Genomic DNA, 15,727 nt, shown 5'->3' on the forward strand with positions numbered 1-15,727 from the left:
GGGGGGGGGGTAATGTGAACCATCCATAGGGGGGGGGGTAATGTGAACCATCCATAGGGGGGGGGGGGGTAATGTGAACCATCCATAGGGGGGTAATGTGAACCATCCATAGGGGGGGGTAATGTGAACCATCCATAGGGGGGGGGGGTAATGTGAACCATCTATAGGGGGGGGGGTAATGTGAACCATCTATAGGGGGGGGGTAATGTGAACCATCCATAGGGGGGGGGGGTAATGTGAACCATCCATAGGGGGGGGGGGGGAAGGTAAACCATCCATAGGGGGGGGGGTAATGTGAACCATCCATAGGGGGGGGGGGTAATGTGAACCATCCATAGGGGGGGGGTAAAGTGAACCATCCATAGGGGGGGGGTAAAGTGAACCATCCATAGGGGGGGGGGGTAAAGTGAACCATCCATAGGGGGGTAATGTGAACCATCCATAGGGGGGGGGGGTAATGTGAACCATCCATGGGGGGGGGGGGGTAATGTGAACCGTCCATAGAGGTATAAATAAATCCTCCGACTTACCCAAAGCCAGCCCCTCGCTGTCCGACATTCTGGGAATGGGATTGAAGAAGAGTTCCAGGCTGGGGGTCCCTCCGTCTTCTGACTTCTAATGGGACAGAGATAAGGATGAATCCTGACAGGCGACCACAGCTGTGATTGGAGGATATAATTTGATCTGCCCTTCCCCCTGATCTCCCTCCGGACGCTCCCACATACAATATTTATAATCCGACTTCTACGTTTTATTGATAAATTCCATCTGGGTCAGCATTCCGGGACATCCAACATCTCATACTTCCAAAAACTCCTTATCTGCCTCACTATGAAATAACAACTCACCCATTACATGAAAACATTACCAATTGTATAGCAATATACACCGAAAGATACAAATGTGTTACCATATTATATATTTACTTGGAGGTTCTACACCCACGACCACTTTATCAAGTCCCCCTTGCTAGTAGCAGGTTGGACCCTCTTTATTAGGTCCCTCTTTCTAGTAGTGGCTTGGACCCCCTTTATCAAGTCCCCCTTGCTAGTAGTGGCTTGGACCACCTTTATCAAGTCCCCCTTGCTAGTAGTGGGTTGGACCACCTTTACTAGGTCCCTCCTTGCTAGTAGCGGGTTGAACCCCCTTGATTAGGTACAACTTGAAAGTAGCGGGTTGGACCCCCTTATTAGGTCCCCCTTGCTAGTAGCGGGTTGGACGCCCTTATTAGGTCCCCCATGCTAGTAGTGGATTGGACCCCCTTTATTAGGTCCCCCTTGCTAGTAGTGGGTTGGACCCCCTTATTAGGTCCCCCTTGCTAGTAGCGGGTTGGAAGCCCTTTATTAGGTTCCCCTTGCTAGTAGTGGGTTTGACCCCAGTAGGAGTCATACCAGATCCAACCACAAGGGGGCAGAGTGACGGTAATATTACAAGTATAGTAACACAGGGGAGTCATACCAGATCCAACCACAAGGGGGCAGAGTGACGGTAATATTATATGTATAGTAACACAGAAGGAGTCATACCACATCCAACCACAAGGGGGCAAAGTGACGGTAATATTACAAGTATAGTAACACAGGGGGAGTCATACCACATCCAACCACAAGGGGGCAGAGTGTCTGTAATATTATATGTATAGTAACACAGAAGGAGTCATACCAGATCCAACCACAAGGGGGCAGAGTGTCTGTAATATTATATGTATAGTAACACAGGGGAGTCATACCAGATCCAACCACAAGGGGGCAGAGTGTCTGTAATATTATATGTATAGTAACACAGGAGAGTCATACCAGATCCAACCACAAGGGGGCAGAGTGACGGTAATATTATATGTATAGTAACACAGGAGGAGTCATCCCAGATCCATCCACAAGGGGGCAGAGTGACAGTAATATTATATGTATAGTAACACAGGGGGAGTCATACCAGATCCATCCACAAGGTGGCAGAGTGACGGTAATATTATATGTATAGTAACACAGGAGGAGTCATCCCAGATCCATCCGCAAGGGGGCAGAGTGACGGTAATATTATATGTATAGTAACACAGGAGAGTCATACCAGATCCATCCACAAGGGGGCAGAGTGACGGTAATATTATATGTATAGTAACACAAGGGAGTCATACCAGATCCATCCACAAGGGGGCAGAGTGACGGTAATATTATATGTATAGTAACACAGGGGAGTCATACCAGATCCAACCACAAGGGGGCAGAGTGACGGTAATATTACAAGTATAGTAAAACAGGAGAGTCATACCAGATCCAACCACAAGGGGGCAGAGTGACGGTAATATTATATGTATAGTAACACAGGAGGAGTCATACCAGATCCATCCACAAGGAGGCAGTGTGGCGGTAATATTATATGTATAGTAACACAGGGGAGTCATACCAGATCCAACCACAGGGAGGCAGAGTGACGGTAATATTACAAGTATAGTAACACAGGGGAGTCATACCAGATCCAACCACAAGGGGGCAGAGTGACGGTAATATTATATGTATAGTAACACAGGGGGAGTCATACCAGATCCAACCACAAGGGGGCAGAGTGACGGTAATATTATATGTATAGTAACACAGGAGGAGTCATACCAGATCCAACCACAAGGAGGCAGCGTGACAGTAATATTATATGTATAGTAACACAGGGGAGTCATACCAGATCCAACCACAGGGAGGCAGAGTGACGGTAATATTACAAGTATAGTAACACAGGGGAGTCATACCAGATCCAACCACAAGGGGGCAGAGTGACGGTAATATTATATGTATAGTAACACAGGGGAGTCATACCAGATCCAACCACAAGGGGGCAACGTGACGGTAATATTATATGTATAGTAACACAGGGGGAGTCATACCAGATCCAACCACAAGGGGGCAGAGTGACGGTAATATTATATGTATAGTAACACAGGGGGAGTCATACCAGATCCAACCACAAGGGGGCAGAGTGACGGTAATTATATGTATAGTAACACAGGGGAGTCATACCAGATCCAACCACAAGGGGGCAGAGTGACGGTAATTATATGTATAGTCACACAGAGGGAGTCATACCAGATCCAACCACAAGGGGGCAACGTGACGGTAATATTACATGTATAGTAACACAGGAGGAGTCATACCAGATCCAACCACAAGGGGGCAGAGTGACAGTAATATTATATGTATAGTAACACAGAGGAGTCATACCAGATCCAACCACAAGGGGGCAGAGTGTCTGTAATATTATATGTATAGTAACACAGGGGAGTCATACCAGATCCAACCACAGGGAGGCAGAGTGACGGTAATATTATATGTATAGTAACACAGGGGAGTCATACCAGATCCAACCACAAGGGGGCAAAGTGACGGTAATATTATATGTATAGTAACACAGGAGAGTCATACCAGATCCATCCACAAGGGGGCAGAGTGACGGTAATATTATATGTATAGTAACACAGGGGAGTCATACCAGATCCAACCACAAGGGGGCAGAGTGACGGTAATATTATATGTATAGTAACACAGGGGAGTCATACCAGATCCAACCACAAGGGGGCAGAGTGACGGTAATATTATATGTATAGTAACACAGGGGAGTCATACCAGATCCATCCACAAGGGGGCAGAGTGACGGTAATATTATATGTATAGTAACACAGGGGAGTCATACCAGATCCAACCACAAGGGGGCAGAGTGACGGTAATATTATATGTATAGTAACACAGGAGGAGTCATACCAGATCCAACCACAAGGAGGCAGCGTGACAGTAATATTATATGTATAGTAACACAGGGGAGTCATACCAGATCCAACCACAGGGAGGCAGAGTGACGGTAATATTACAAGTATAGTAACACAGGGGAGTCATACCAGATCCAACCACAAGGGGGCAGAGTGACGGTAATATTATATGTATAGTAACACAGGGGAGTCATACCAGATCCAACCACAAGGGGGCAACGTGACGGTAATATTATATGTATAGTAACACAGGGGGAGTCATACCAGATCCAACCACAAGGGGGCAGAGTGACGGTAATATTATATGTATAGTAACACAGGGGGAGTCATACCAGATCCAACCACAAGGGGGCAGAGTGACGGTAATTATATGTATAGTAACACAGGGGAGTCATACCAGATCCAACCACAAGGGGGCAGAGTGACGGTAATTATATGTATAGTCACACAGAGGGAGTCATACCAGATCCAACCACAAGGGGGCAACGTGACGGTAATATTACATGTATAGTAACACAGGAGGAGTCATACCAGATCCAACCACAAGGGGGCAGAGTGACAGTAATATTATATGTATAGTAACACAGAGGAGTCATACCAGATCCAACCACAAGGGGGCAGAGTGTCTGTAATATTATATGTATAGTAACACAGGGGAGTCATACCAGATCCAACCACAGGGAGGCAGAGTGACGGTAATATTATATGTATAGTAACACAGGGGAGTCATACCAGATCCAACCACAAGGGGGCAAAGTGACGGTAATATTATATGTATAGTAACACAGGGGGGTCATACCAGATCCAACCACAAGGGGGCAGAGTGACGGTAATATTATATGTATAGTAACACAGGGGAGTCATACCAGATCCAACCACAAGGGGGCAGAGTGACGGTAATATTATATGTATAGTAACACAGGGGAGTCATACCAGATCCAACCACAAGGGGGCAGAGTGACGGTAATATTATATGTATAGTAACACAGGGGGAGTCATACCAGATCCATCCACAAGGGGGCAGAGTGACGGTAATATTATATGTATAGTAACACAGAGGAGTCATACCAGATCCAACCACAAGGTGGCAGCATAGCGAGTGTTATCATCGTATACTACTGCGCATGCCTAAGCCGCCATTTTTCATTATACCAATTGATTGGTCCTCAACAAGATGGCGGTAACAGCAGACAAGGTCTTATGTACATTTCCGCCTCTATGTCAGAAAACATAAAAGGCGGAGGACCTCAATAAAATGGCGGCCTAGTCGTCCTATAGAGTCCACTTCTCAAAGCTCATGTGTTTGATGAGATTCGGTGACCCGTCGGAATGTGTAACTGAAGTGACGTTATGTCGCCGCCATCTTGGTACACCCCGCACTCCATAGTAAGGATGCAGTGAGAAGGGGAAAGCGGACATCTTGCTACACTTATTTTTACCAGTAAAGGGCGTTTATATCGTGATATACAGGACTTTAAACTCCGCCTGACTGGTTGGATGTTGAATTTCAGTTTCACTAAAATACACTGAACAGAAAAGTGTCGCCATTTTCTTGAAGACCTACACAATTCTCTACAATAAAATGGCGGCGGACTGGGCATGCGCTTTATCTCATACAAACACTATGCTGCCATCTGGTGGCTAGTTTTGGTAACGCTCACATTGATTTTCTATACAGAGAATTTAACTGCTACTCTCCTGCCGCCTGGTGGATGAATGTGGTAGCTCTTCGTATTTCTACACTATCTATATATATGACATAATAATGCTGCCATCTGGTGGTTGAACTTGGTATGACTCCCTCTGAAGGTCCCGCACAGAATATTATTTTTCCTCAATACAATCCGGGTGGAAGGAAGGAATCGGCAGGATGAATAATGTGTCACATCCACAGCGGACACTATTTTATCGAGGACCTCCTCATTTTGGCAGCAATAGAAGCAGGACTTGCTTTACGGAAAAGCTGTTATTCGGAGTCTGTCTGCGGCCTCCATTTTGTTGAAGACTAATGCATTATTCTCTATTTTCCAAAATGACAGCTCTTTGATAACACCGGAAACAAGATTGTGGAAGAGGTTTGGGGAAATTGGGGGGGGGTGGGGATGGAATAGGGGTTGATATTGGGGTAATAGGAGAATGGAATGGGGGTCCGGGCATGTGTGTATGGGGGGAGTAGGATAGGGTGACCAGACATCCCCGGTTTCAGGGGACAGTCCCCAGATTGAGGACACTGTCCCCGGAGGCCTGGAGCGTAAGACTTGACAGGCTGTGAGGCGGAGAGCAGAGAGTCGCTGATTGCCGCCATTACTAGTAAAAAAAAAATTCCCCAGATCTCATTTAAAAAATCTGGTCACCTTAGAGGAGGAGTAATGGGGGAGCTGCAAGTCCCTGGGGGGGTGGATAAGAAGATGAAATGGGGATCTGGGAGGTTTATGGGGCCAATAAGGGGATGGAATAGAGGTAATGGGGGCCTAAGGTTAATATGGAGGTAATCAGTGCTTTAACTGGGCCGGAACGCGGCGGTACTCAGTACCGCCACTTCCAAAAATAGCCCTGGAGAGTACCAGCACCTCTCCGTGCGCCCAGTACGTGGGTTTCTCGTACCGGAACGCACTGGCGTATCGCACCGGGCGCAACATTGGGGGAGGGCACAAAATACCGGCGTCCGTGTCGCTCTCGCTGACGTTTTTTTTTTTTTTCTTTGAAGTCGACTTCAATACAGTAGGTGGCAGCCATACAAAAGCCCTGTGATTGGCCGGACAGGGTCATGTGCGGCCGCATGCTGTGGAATTCTGGGACATGTAGTCATGATGTGAGGCTCGCATCATGAGTCATGATCCGAGCCTCGCATCATGACTACATGTCCCAGAATTCCACAGCGTACGGCCGCACATTACCCTGTTTGGCCAATCACAGGGCATTTGTGTTGCGAGCGCCCTGCAAATCATCGACGGAGGCGGAGCTGGTCACGTGTGGATGCGGCTGGTCGTGACCACTTGCTGGAGTCCCGTCTCTCGGCCTAGGGCGCTTTGAATTTCTGAGGTCTCTGTCACCATCACCCACCGTTTAAGCCATTCTCCTCTGTCAAACCACCTCCTCTATGTCAGCCATCCTCCTCTATGTCAGGCAGCCCACACCCCCTTTGTCAGCCCACCCATCCTCTGTCAGCCCACCCCTCCTCTGTCAGCCCACAGCCCACCCCTCCTCTGTCAGCCCACCCCCCCTTTCAGCCCACCCCCCCTCTGTCAGCACCCACCCCCTCTCAGCCCACTCCTCCTCTGCCAACCCATCTCTCCTCTGTCAACCCACCCCCCCTCTGTCAGCCCACAGCCCACCCCTCCTCTGTCAGCCCACCCCCCTTTCAGCCCACCCCCCCTCTGTCAGCACCCACCCCCTCTCAGCCCACTTCTCCTCTGCCAACCCATCTCCCCTCTGTCAGCCTACCCCCCTCTGTCAGCCCACCCCCCCTCTGTCAGCACCCACCCCCTCTCAGCCCACTCCTCCTCTGCCAACCCATCTCCCCTCTGTCAGCCTACCCCCCTCTGTCAGCCCACCCCCCCTCTGTCAGCACCCACCCCCTCTCAGCCCACTCCTCCTCTGCCAACCCATCTCCCCTCTGTCAGCCTACCCCCTCTGTCAGCCCACCCCCCCTCTGTCAGCACCCACCCCCTCTCAGCCCACTCCTCCTCTGCCAACCCATCTCCCCTCTGTCAGCCTACCCCCCTCTGTCAGCCCACCCCCCCTCTGTCAGCCCCCACCCCCTCTAAGCCCACCCCCCTCTGTCAGCCCACCCCCCTCTGTCAGCCCACCCCCCCTGTCAGCCCACCCCCTCTCAGCCCACTCCTCCTCTGCCAACCCATCTCCCCTCTGTCAGCATACCCCCCTCTGTCAGCCCACCCCCCCTCTGTCAGCACCCACCCCCTCTCAGCCCACTCCTCCTCTGCCAACCCATCTCCCCTCTGTCAACCCACCCCCCCTCTGTCAACCCACCCACCTCTCTGTCAGCCACCAACAGCAGGGTGCCAGGCAGCCACCCACGGTGACCCACCCACAGCAGGGCCAGGGTGCCAGCCACCCATGGTGACTCATCCACAGCAGGGCCAGGGTGCCAGCCAGCCACCCACAGTGACCCACCCACACCAGGAAACCAGCCAGCTACAATGGGGTGCCAGCCAACCACCCACAGGAGCCAACCCGCCACAGTGACCCACCTACAGCAGGGAGCCAGCCACCCACAGGAGCAAACCAGCCACAGTGACTATCCACAGCAGGATGCCAGCCACCCATGGTGACCCACCCACACCAGGGATCCAGCCAGCCACAGCAGGGTGCCAGCCAGCCACCAACAGGTGCCAGCTAGCCACCCACAGGAACCAGCCACAGAGGATCCAGGGAGCCAGCCACAGCTACAGCACCCACAGTTAAGGTAAGAGTAGCGCTACAATTGTATTTCTACTTTGTGAGAGGTTGGGCAGGGGTGGGAGTCATGGCACACAGAGGGGGTCCCATTAGACTCTGTTGTAGTCTCTAATGGGGCCTAGAGGGGACACTTTCTAATAGACTGTCCATGGGACACTGTTAGAAAAAGACCCCCCTCCAGGTCCCATTAGATTCTGCTGTTAAACTTTTTTTTTTTTTTTTAAGGTAGTACTTTGTACAAATTGAAGTCCAACATGCCTGTCTGCCTGATGCCATTGCCAAAAGCCCCCTCCTGCTGCGGCCTGCAATAATTTGATCAATAACAGAGCTTCATGATCTATACCCTCAGGGCTTTCAGCATGTAAGGGGTTAAATGATTAATCCAGTGTAATGCATCCTTCAGGGCTTTCAGCATGTAAGGGGTTAAATGATTGCAATATTAATCATTTAATCCCTTACAGTAAGGGGTTAAATGATTAATCCTGCAATAATTTAACCCCTTACATGATGAAAGACCTGAAGGATGCATTACACTGGATTAATCATTTAACCCCCTACATGCTGAAAGCCCTGAGAGGGATACATTACATAGGATTAAGGATGAGCTCCAGAGTGTTCGCACAGTGCACAGTGCACGTGCAGAGCCCATTTTGTTCAATACCCTTTTGCACATTTTATTTATGTTCAGTAGCTCTTTCTACAGTAGCTCTTTTTCAGGGTACTTTCTAAGGGTATTTTCATGTTCAGTATTGGGGGGGGGGGGGGGAGCACCGGCGCCTAATAGAGTACCGGCACCTCTTTTGGCCCACTTAAAGCACTGGAGGTAATGGAGGTCTAAGGGTGGGTATGGGGGGTATAGGGGACGGAATAGAGGTGTATTTGGGGATGGAATGGGGGTGATGAGGGTCTGGGGTTGTATAGGGAGACTAGTAGGATGGAATGGGGGTCTGTGGGGAATAGGGAGATACAGTGGGGGTGATGGAGGTCTGGGGGTGTGTATAAGGGGGATAGGGGACGGAATAGAGGTGTATTTGGGGATGGAATGGGGGTGATGAGGGTCTGGGGGTGTATAGGGAGACTAGTGGGATGGAATGGGGGTCTATGGGGAATAGGGAGATACAGTGGGGGTGATGGAGGTCTGGGGGGGGGGGGTGGGGGAGATAGGGGACGGAATGCAGGTGTATTTGGGGATGGAATGGGGGTGATGAGGGTCTGGGGGTGTATAGGGAGGCTAGTAGGATGGAATGGGGGTCTGTGGGGAATAGGGAGATACAGTGGGGGTGATGGAGGTCTGGGGGGGGGGATGGGGGAGATAGGGGACGGAATGCAGGTGTATTTGGGGATGGAATGGTGGTGATGAGGGTCTGGGGGTGTATAGGGAGACTAGTAGGAGGGAATGGGGGTCTGTGGGGAATAGGGAGATACAGTGGGGGTGATGGAGGTCTGGGGGTGTGTATGGGGGGGATAGGGGACGGAATGGAGGTGTATTTGGTGATGGAATGGGGGTGATGAGGGTCTGGGGGTGTATAGGGAGGCTAGTAGGATGGAATGGGGGTGTGTGGGGAATAGGGAGATACAGTGGGGGTGATGGAGGTCTGGGGGGGGGACGGAATGGGGGAGATAGGGGATAGTGGACGGAATGGAGGTGTATTTTGGGATGGAATGGGGGTGATGAGGGTCTGGGGGTGTATAGGGAGACTAGTAGGATGGAATGGGGGTCTGTGGGGAATAGGGAGATACAGTGGGGGTTATGGAGGTCTGGGGGTGTGTATGGGGGGGATAGGGAACGGAATTGAGGTGTATTTGGGGATGGAATGGGGGTGATGAGGGTCTGGGGGTGTATAGGGAGACTAGTAGGATGGAATGGGGGTCTGTGGGGAATAGGGAGATACAGTGGGGGTGATGGAGGTCTGGGGGTGTGTATGGGGGGGATAGGGGACAGAATGGAGGTGTATTTGGGGATGGAATGGGGGTGATGAGGGTCTGGGGGTGTATAGGGAGACTAGTAGGATGGAATGGGGGTCTGTGGGGAATAGGGAGATACAGTGGGGGTGATGGAGGTCTGGGGGTGTGTATGGGGGGGATAGGGGACGGAATAGAGGTGTATTTGGGGATGGAATGGGGGTGATGAGGGTCTGGGGGTGTATAGGGAGACTAGTAGGATGGAATGGGGGTGTGTGGGGAATAGGGAGATACAGTGGGGATGATGGAGGTTTGGGGGTCCCTTTCCCTGTCTCAAAGGGGAGATGTCAGAGGTCTGTTAAGACCCCTACTATCTCACCATAGCCCCCCAACAGGGCTGATAAAAATAAAAATAAAAATTGCAATAAAAATTATTTTTTTTGTTGTAAAAAATAATAATAAAAAACACACTGACATGGCCCTCCCCCCCTTTAAACAACAAAAAAAAATTGTAAAAAAAATAAAAAAATACTGACACATGAGATTAAACAAAAGTATCGGTAATCGGTATCGGCGAGTACTTGAAAAAACTATCGGTACTTGTACTCAGTCTTAGAAAAGTGGTGTCGGGACATCCCTGGTCACCACCCACCATACTCACCATCCTGGGAGTGACATATAACAAAGTGTGCAACGTTTCGTTACATTGGTGGCAGAGGTGGGACGCTTCCCGCAGTCTGCGACATCCAAACCTCCACCGCTAAATAAAAACAAATTTCGGAAGTAACTAAATACGTTTATTTTTCGGACGAAAACGAAATTCCGAAACAAAATATTTCAGCGTGCGCTTGTCTAGTATTCCGGGGAAAGCAGGTTCTTCCAGTATCATCTTTCTGGCAAGCGGACCGGTTATTATATAAAGAACCGCACATTAGCATATAAGCGCTGAATATTGTCATTTAATCCTTCGTTAATATTAATTTTTTTTTCTATCACTTGAAAAGCTCGCACTATGACATGCGATGACACGCATACGTACTTCTCATGAATCAGATCTATTATCTTATTAGGACATTATACACACACAAGGAGCTCGAGGTAAAAAAACGAGCCAATTGGAAATGATTTCTGGAACAGGGAGGAGTAAAGGAATTATAAAATGTGAATATCAAGTGTTGCGCCAAAGTAATTCATTCTGGTGGGCGGAGTTTTTCGGAGATCCCAGGAGGAAATCTTTGGCACATATAAATAAGGTTTGTTTCCGGATCTGCAGACGGGAAGGATCTCTCCGTGTAGAAGGTTCGTCAGGTTGGTACCGGTGATGGGTGGTGAAGGTCTAATTCTAATGGGAAAATTCTCAGGTGATTACGCTCTCTTCCACATTATTGAATGTTCTGGACTTACCTGGCAGGGGAGACACCATGATCATGAAGGTGGTTCTCCCAGGGCGAGGCTCGGCCATTGCACTCTGGCCATGCTGATCGTGGTGTCTTCCCTGTCGCTTCTCGGCCTTTTGGCTAAGATCAAGTGTAGTATCTGTTCTTATCAGTTGTCAGCGGAACGCTGAAGCACCTCCTACATGGGGAGGGTGGATGCAATCCAATGACGTCATTGCACCTGGAAGGATGGTTTCAGCAGGGACTACGCCGTGCTGCCCGACAGTTACTGGGGGCCGGCCCATGGTTGAGTCTGAGCCATCTGGAAGGGTGCTCCTGGTGAGGATGGGTACTGCGCTTGGTCTTGGTCTTTTTGCCGAGTTCTAGTCTGGCCTTCTGGCTGGCTGGTGTAAGTGCTATCTCTGTCAGCGATCCGGTTGGAGGAGCTGGTAATGCCCTTTATGGTGGAACGGGGTAGGACCATGCAAATCCGCCGGGTTGGCTGGCAGGGGTGGAGGGCTGCACTGGCCAGTCGGGGGGTCGGATATGGAACGAAAAGCCTATGGTGCATGTGCCCCTGGAGTGGCAGTCCAGGGGTATCTGAAGATCACTGTGTGTGAGGGACACATTGATTTAAGATACCACGGTCACTGCACCAGATACACGCTTTTTTTTTAGCACCTGCCTCCTGGGCCGGGCCTTTTGGCTAGGACCGGAGGAATTTTTTATTCCTGGCCGGAGGGCCTGGTCATTGTTTCACCACAATGGCCACTTCTTTCACTCTCCTCTCCACTATCCCTTCCCCCACTTTATTTTATTTAAGCCTGTGTTTGTCACTTTTTTGTCTTTTTTTGTTGTGCACGTTTTGTGACACTGTGTGATTAGTAGGGTGCGGGTCCTCGGGCCAGCCCTGAACGTCTTGGGAGTAGGTGGACATGACCTTCTGGCTTAGTTCGCCTGCTCTCATGGGGTCTCCCTTCGGGGGAGCCCCACCTAGTACTGGGAGGGTTCTGTTTCGGCAGTCCCTCCGAGGAAGTTGGGTCCGTGCCGGCTTCGGTTGCTCGGACCACAGTACCTCAGTCCCCGTCTGGAGCCTAACGCCCCGGGGGATCAGGGGCGTTAGGAGGACAGGAGGACCACTTGACGTTGCACCCGTCTGCACGTTTTTGTGAACACTCTTTATGTGTGTGCACATTTTTTCTGCACCGGGTGGAGTTTTTGGGTGTGTTCACACGCCATAGGCTTTTCAAAAGAAAAAAAAAACTCACTATAGTAAGAAATAGAAGTTTTTTTTTTCTTTTGAAAAGCCTATGGCGTGTGAACACACCCAAAAACTCCACCCGGTGCAGAAAAACCGCTCATGTGTACGGGGCATAAGTATTGCTCTCGGAGGGGAAATTTTGGGGAGTGGTGACTACTAGGAGGGGATATTTTAGGGGTAGAGTATTTGTGCTAGGAAGGGTGAATTTTATTTTTTGTTGGGGGGGGGGATTTTAGCTGGGGGGATATGGGGGATGGGAGGCAAAGATTTGTACTTAGAGGGGAATTTCAGCAGGGGGGTGGATTTGTACTCGGAGGCAGGGGATTTTTTTGCTGATACATAATATTCATAAATCTTGGGGGGGTAGTTTGGCATGTTCACCCTTGGCTCTAGATGGCCTCGTCCCGGTACTGCCCACAAAATACAAAAGCCCTTTTTTTTATAGTGGAGTCCTAGTAGGAATAAAATGGAATTGGTTCTGAATTGAACAACAGACTAAGGGGCAGATCCACAAAAGAATTACACTGGCGTATCTATTGACACGCCGCGTAATTTTAAAGTTCCCGCGTCGTATCTTTGTTTTGTATCTACAAAACAAGATACGACTGCATCAGGGATCGATCTGACAGGCGTACGTCTTAGTACGCTGTCGGATCTTAGGTGCATTTTTCCACCGGCCGCTAGGTGGCGTTTCCGTCGAATTCCGCGTCGAGTATGCAAATGAGCTAGTTACGGCGATCCACGAATGTACGTCCGGCGCATTTTTTTTTACGTCGTTTGCGTTCAGCTTTTTCCAGCGTGTAGTTGAAGCTGCCACATGGTGGCATCGTCGGACGTCTTGTACGTCACTGCGTACTTGACGCTCGGAATTTCTGACAACATTTATGTAACCGCGTGGATGCAAGACAAGTTTGAGCCAACATTCCGTCGGAAAAAAATCCACGGTTTTGTTGTCGGAAGTTCCTAGCGCGTGTACACGGCATTAGTCTTATCAGGGGTTGAAAACAAAGACTCAACTAACACCTTGTCATTTCCTGCAGGTGAGCATCTATACTGAGAAGACATGAAGTTCCTCCTAGTTTCGCTTTTGCTCATCCCGGTCATAACTTCTTCAGATGACCACAAACCTGAAGAGTCCCATGAAGGTGCCGAAGGTGGAAAGAACGCCCAAGCCCTAAATGAAACGGTAAAAGGAAATACTGAATTTGCCTTCGATTTCTTCAAGCATCTGACCTCCATGTCCTCTCGGTGCAAGGATTCTCCACCCAAAAATATTGTCTTGTCACCTTTCAGTATTTCTTGTGCTCTTTCCATGCTGTTGTTGGGCGCCCAATCAAAGACCCACCAGGAAATCTTGGAAGGTTTGAGCCTGAGCAACACAAACCTCCCAGAAAGTGAGATCCACCAGGCTTATTCCACTCTTCTCCATCTGCTGAATAAACCAAAAAGCAGCCTTCAGGTTGACATCGGCAACGCCCTCTTTGTAGAGCAGACACTGACCTTGCTGAAGAGCTTTGAAGATGATTTGAAGAATTTTTATCATGCTGAAATTAGGAAGACCAATTTCAAGGACCCACAAGAGGCTAAAAAAGAAGTGAATGAATATGTGAAGAATAAAACTGAAGGCAAAATTGAGGAACTCATCAAGGAATTTCCTGCAGATACTAGGTTGGCCCTGATCAACTATGTTCTGTTTAAGGGTAAGGACAGCGGCATCGGGGGTCGATAATTACATTTAAGTTTCTACTACCAGGGTTGTCAGCTCTCCCCTGCTAGATAGAAAAAACAGTGGCGGCTGGTGCTCAAAATGTTTTGGGGGGTGCAAACAAACTGAAAAAAAAAGAAAAAAAAAGAAATTGCCGCCACTGTGCCCATTAACCGTAGCCAATGTGCCCATCAAACGTCACCAGTTTGTGCCCCAAAATGCAGCCAGTTTGTGCCCCCAATTGCAGCCAGTTTCTGCCCCCAATTGCAGCCAGTTTGTGCCACCAAATGAAGCCAGTTTGTTCCCCCAATTGCAGCCAGTTTGTGCCCTCAATTGCAGCCAGTTTGTGCCCCCAATTGCAGCCAGTTTGTTTCCCAAATTGCCAACAGTTTGTTCCCCAAATTGCCGCCAGTTTGTGCCCCCAATTTCCGCCAGTTTGTGCCCACAATTGACGCCAGTTTGTGCCCCAATTGCAGCCAGTTTATGCCCCCCAAATGCAGCCAGTTTGTGCCCCCAACTTCAGCCAGTTTGTGCCCCCAATTGCAGCCAGTTTGTGCCTCCAATTGCAGCTAGTTTGTGCCACCAAATGCAGCCAGTTTGTGCCCCCAATTGCAGCCAGTTTGTGCCCCCAATTGCAACCAGTTTGTGCCACCAAATGCAGCCAGTTTGTGGCCGCAATTGCAGCCAGTTTGTGCCCTCAATTGCCGACAGTCTGTTCCCCAAATTGCCGCCTGCTTGTTCCCCCAATTTCCGGCAGTTTGTCCCACCAATTTCCGCCAGTTTGTGCCCCCAATTGCCCCCAGTTTTTGCCCCCAATTGCCGCCAGTTTATGCCCCCAATTTCCACCAGTTTGTGCCCCCAATTGCAGCCAGTTTATGCCCCCAAATACAGTCAGTTTGTGCCCCCAAATGCACCAGTTTGTTCCCCAAATTGCCGCCAGTTTGTGCCCCCATTTGCCACCAGTTTGTGCCCCCATTTGCCGCCACTTTGTGCCCCCCAATTTCCGCCAGTTTGTGCCCCCAGTTTGTGCCCCCAATTGCGTGCAATGCATGAAGCTATGTATTGTTGATTGACGCTGTGGAAAAGGAGAGAGGGGGCGGTGCTCTTGCACCCACTATGTATGCATCGCCACTGAGGAAAACACATTCCCTTATTTAATGGAGATATGGAGGGAGGAGATGTTCTGTAGTCCATGAATTCTGAACCGGACAAGTAAAAAAAAAAATGCTTGGGACAGAGTAGATTAAGGGGAACCTTAATCTAGAACCTTAAGACAATAATGGTTGACATTTCTGTGTTAAATTTGTTGTCAA

The 15,727-nt window shown here is 49.6% G+C and overlaps 1 protein-coding gene and 1 pseudogene across 3 annotated transcripts; both read left to right on the forward strand.

The window, feature by feature from the left end:
- Window positions 1-11,203: 11,203 nt before the first annotated feature.
- Window positions 11,204-14,453, forward strand: LOC120923022 (serine protease inhibitor A6-like). Of its 3 annotated transcripts, none has more exons than XM_040334885.1 (2): window positions 11,204-11,433; window positions 13,750-14,453. In XM_040334885.1, exon 2 carries the CDS (start codon window positions 13,773-13,775, stop codon window positions 14,436-14,438), a length of 666 nt encoding a protein of 221 aa, XP_040190819.1. In that variant the 5' UTR covers window positions 11,204-11,433; window positions 13,750-13,772; the 3' UTR covers window positions 14,439-14,453. The 3 variants fall into 3 exon arrangements, with proteins under 3 accessions (XP_040190819.1, XP_040190820.1, XP_040190818.1); XM_040334886.1 differs by having other exon boundaries at window positions 11,204-11,371; XM_040334884.1 differs by having other exon boundaries at window positions 11,205-11,380.
- On the forward strand, window positions 11,469-11,645 carry LOC120923024 (annotated as a pseudogene).
- Window positions 14,454-15,727: the final 1,274 nt, after the last annotated feature.

The sequence above is a fragment of the Rana temporaria genome, unplaced genomic scaffold (genome assembly GCF_905171775.1).
Source record: "Rana temporaria unplaced genomic scaffold, aRanTem1.1, whole genome shotgun sequence".
NCBI classification, from domain to species: domain Eukaryota; kingdom Metazoa; phylum Chordata; class Amphibia; order Anura; family Ranidae; genus Rana; species Rana temporaria.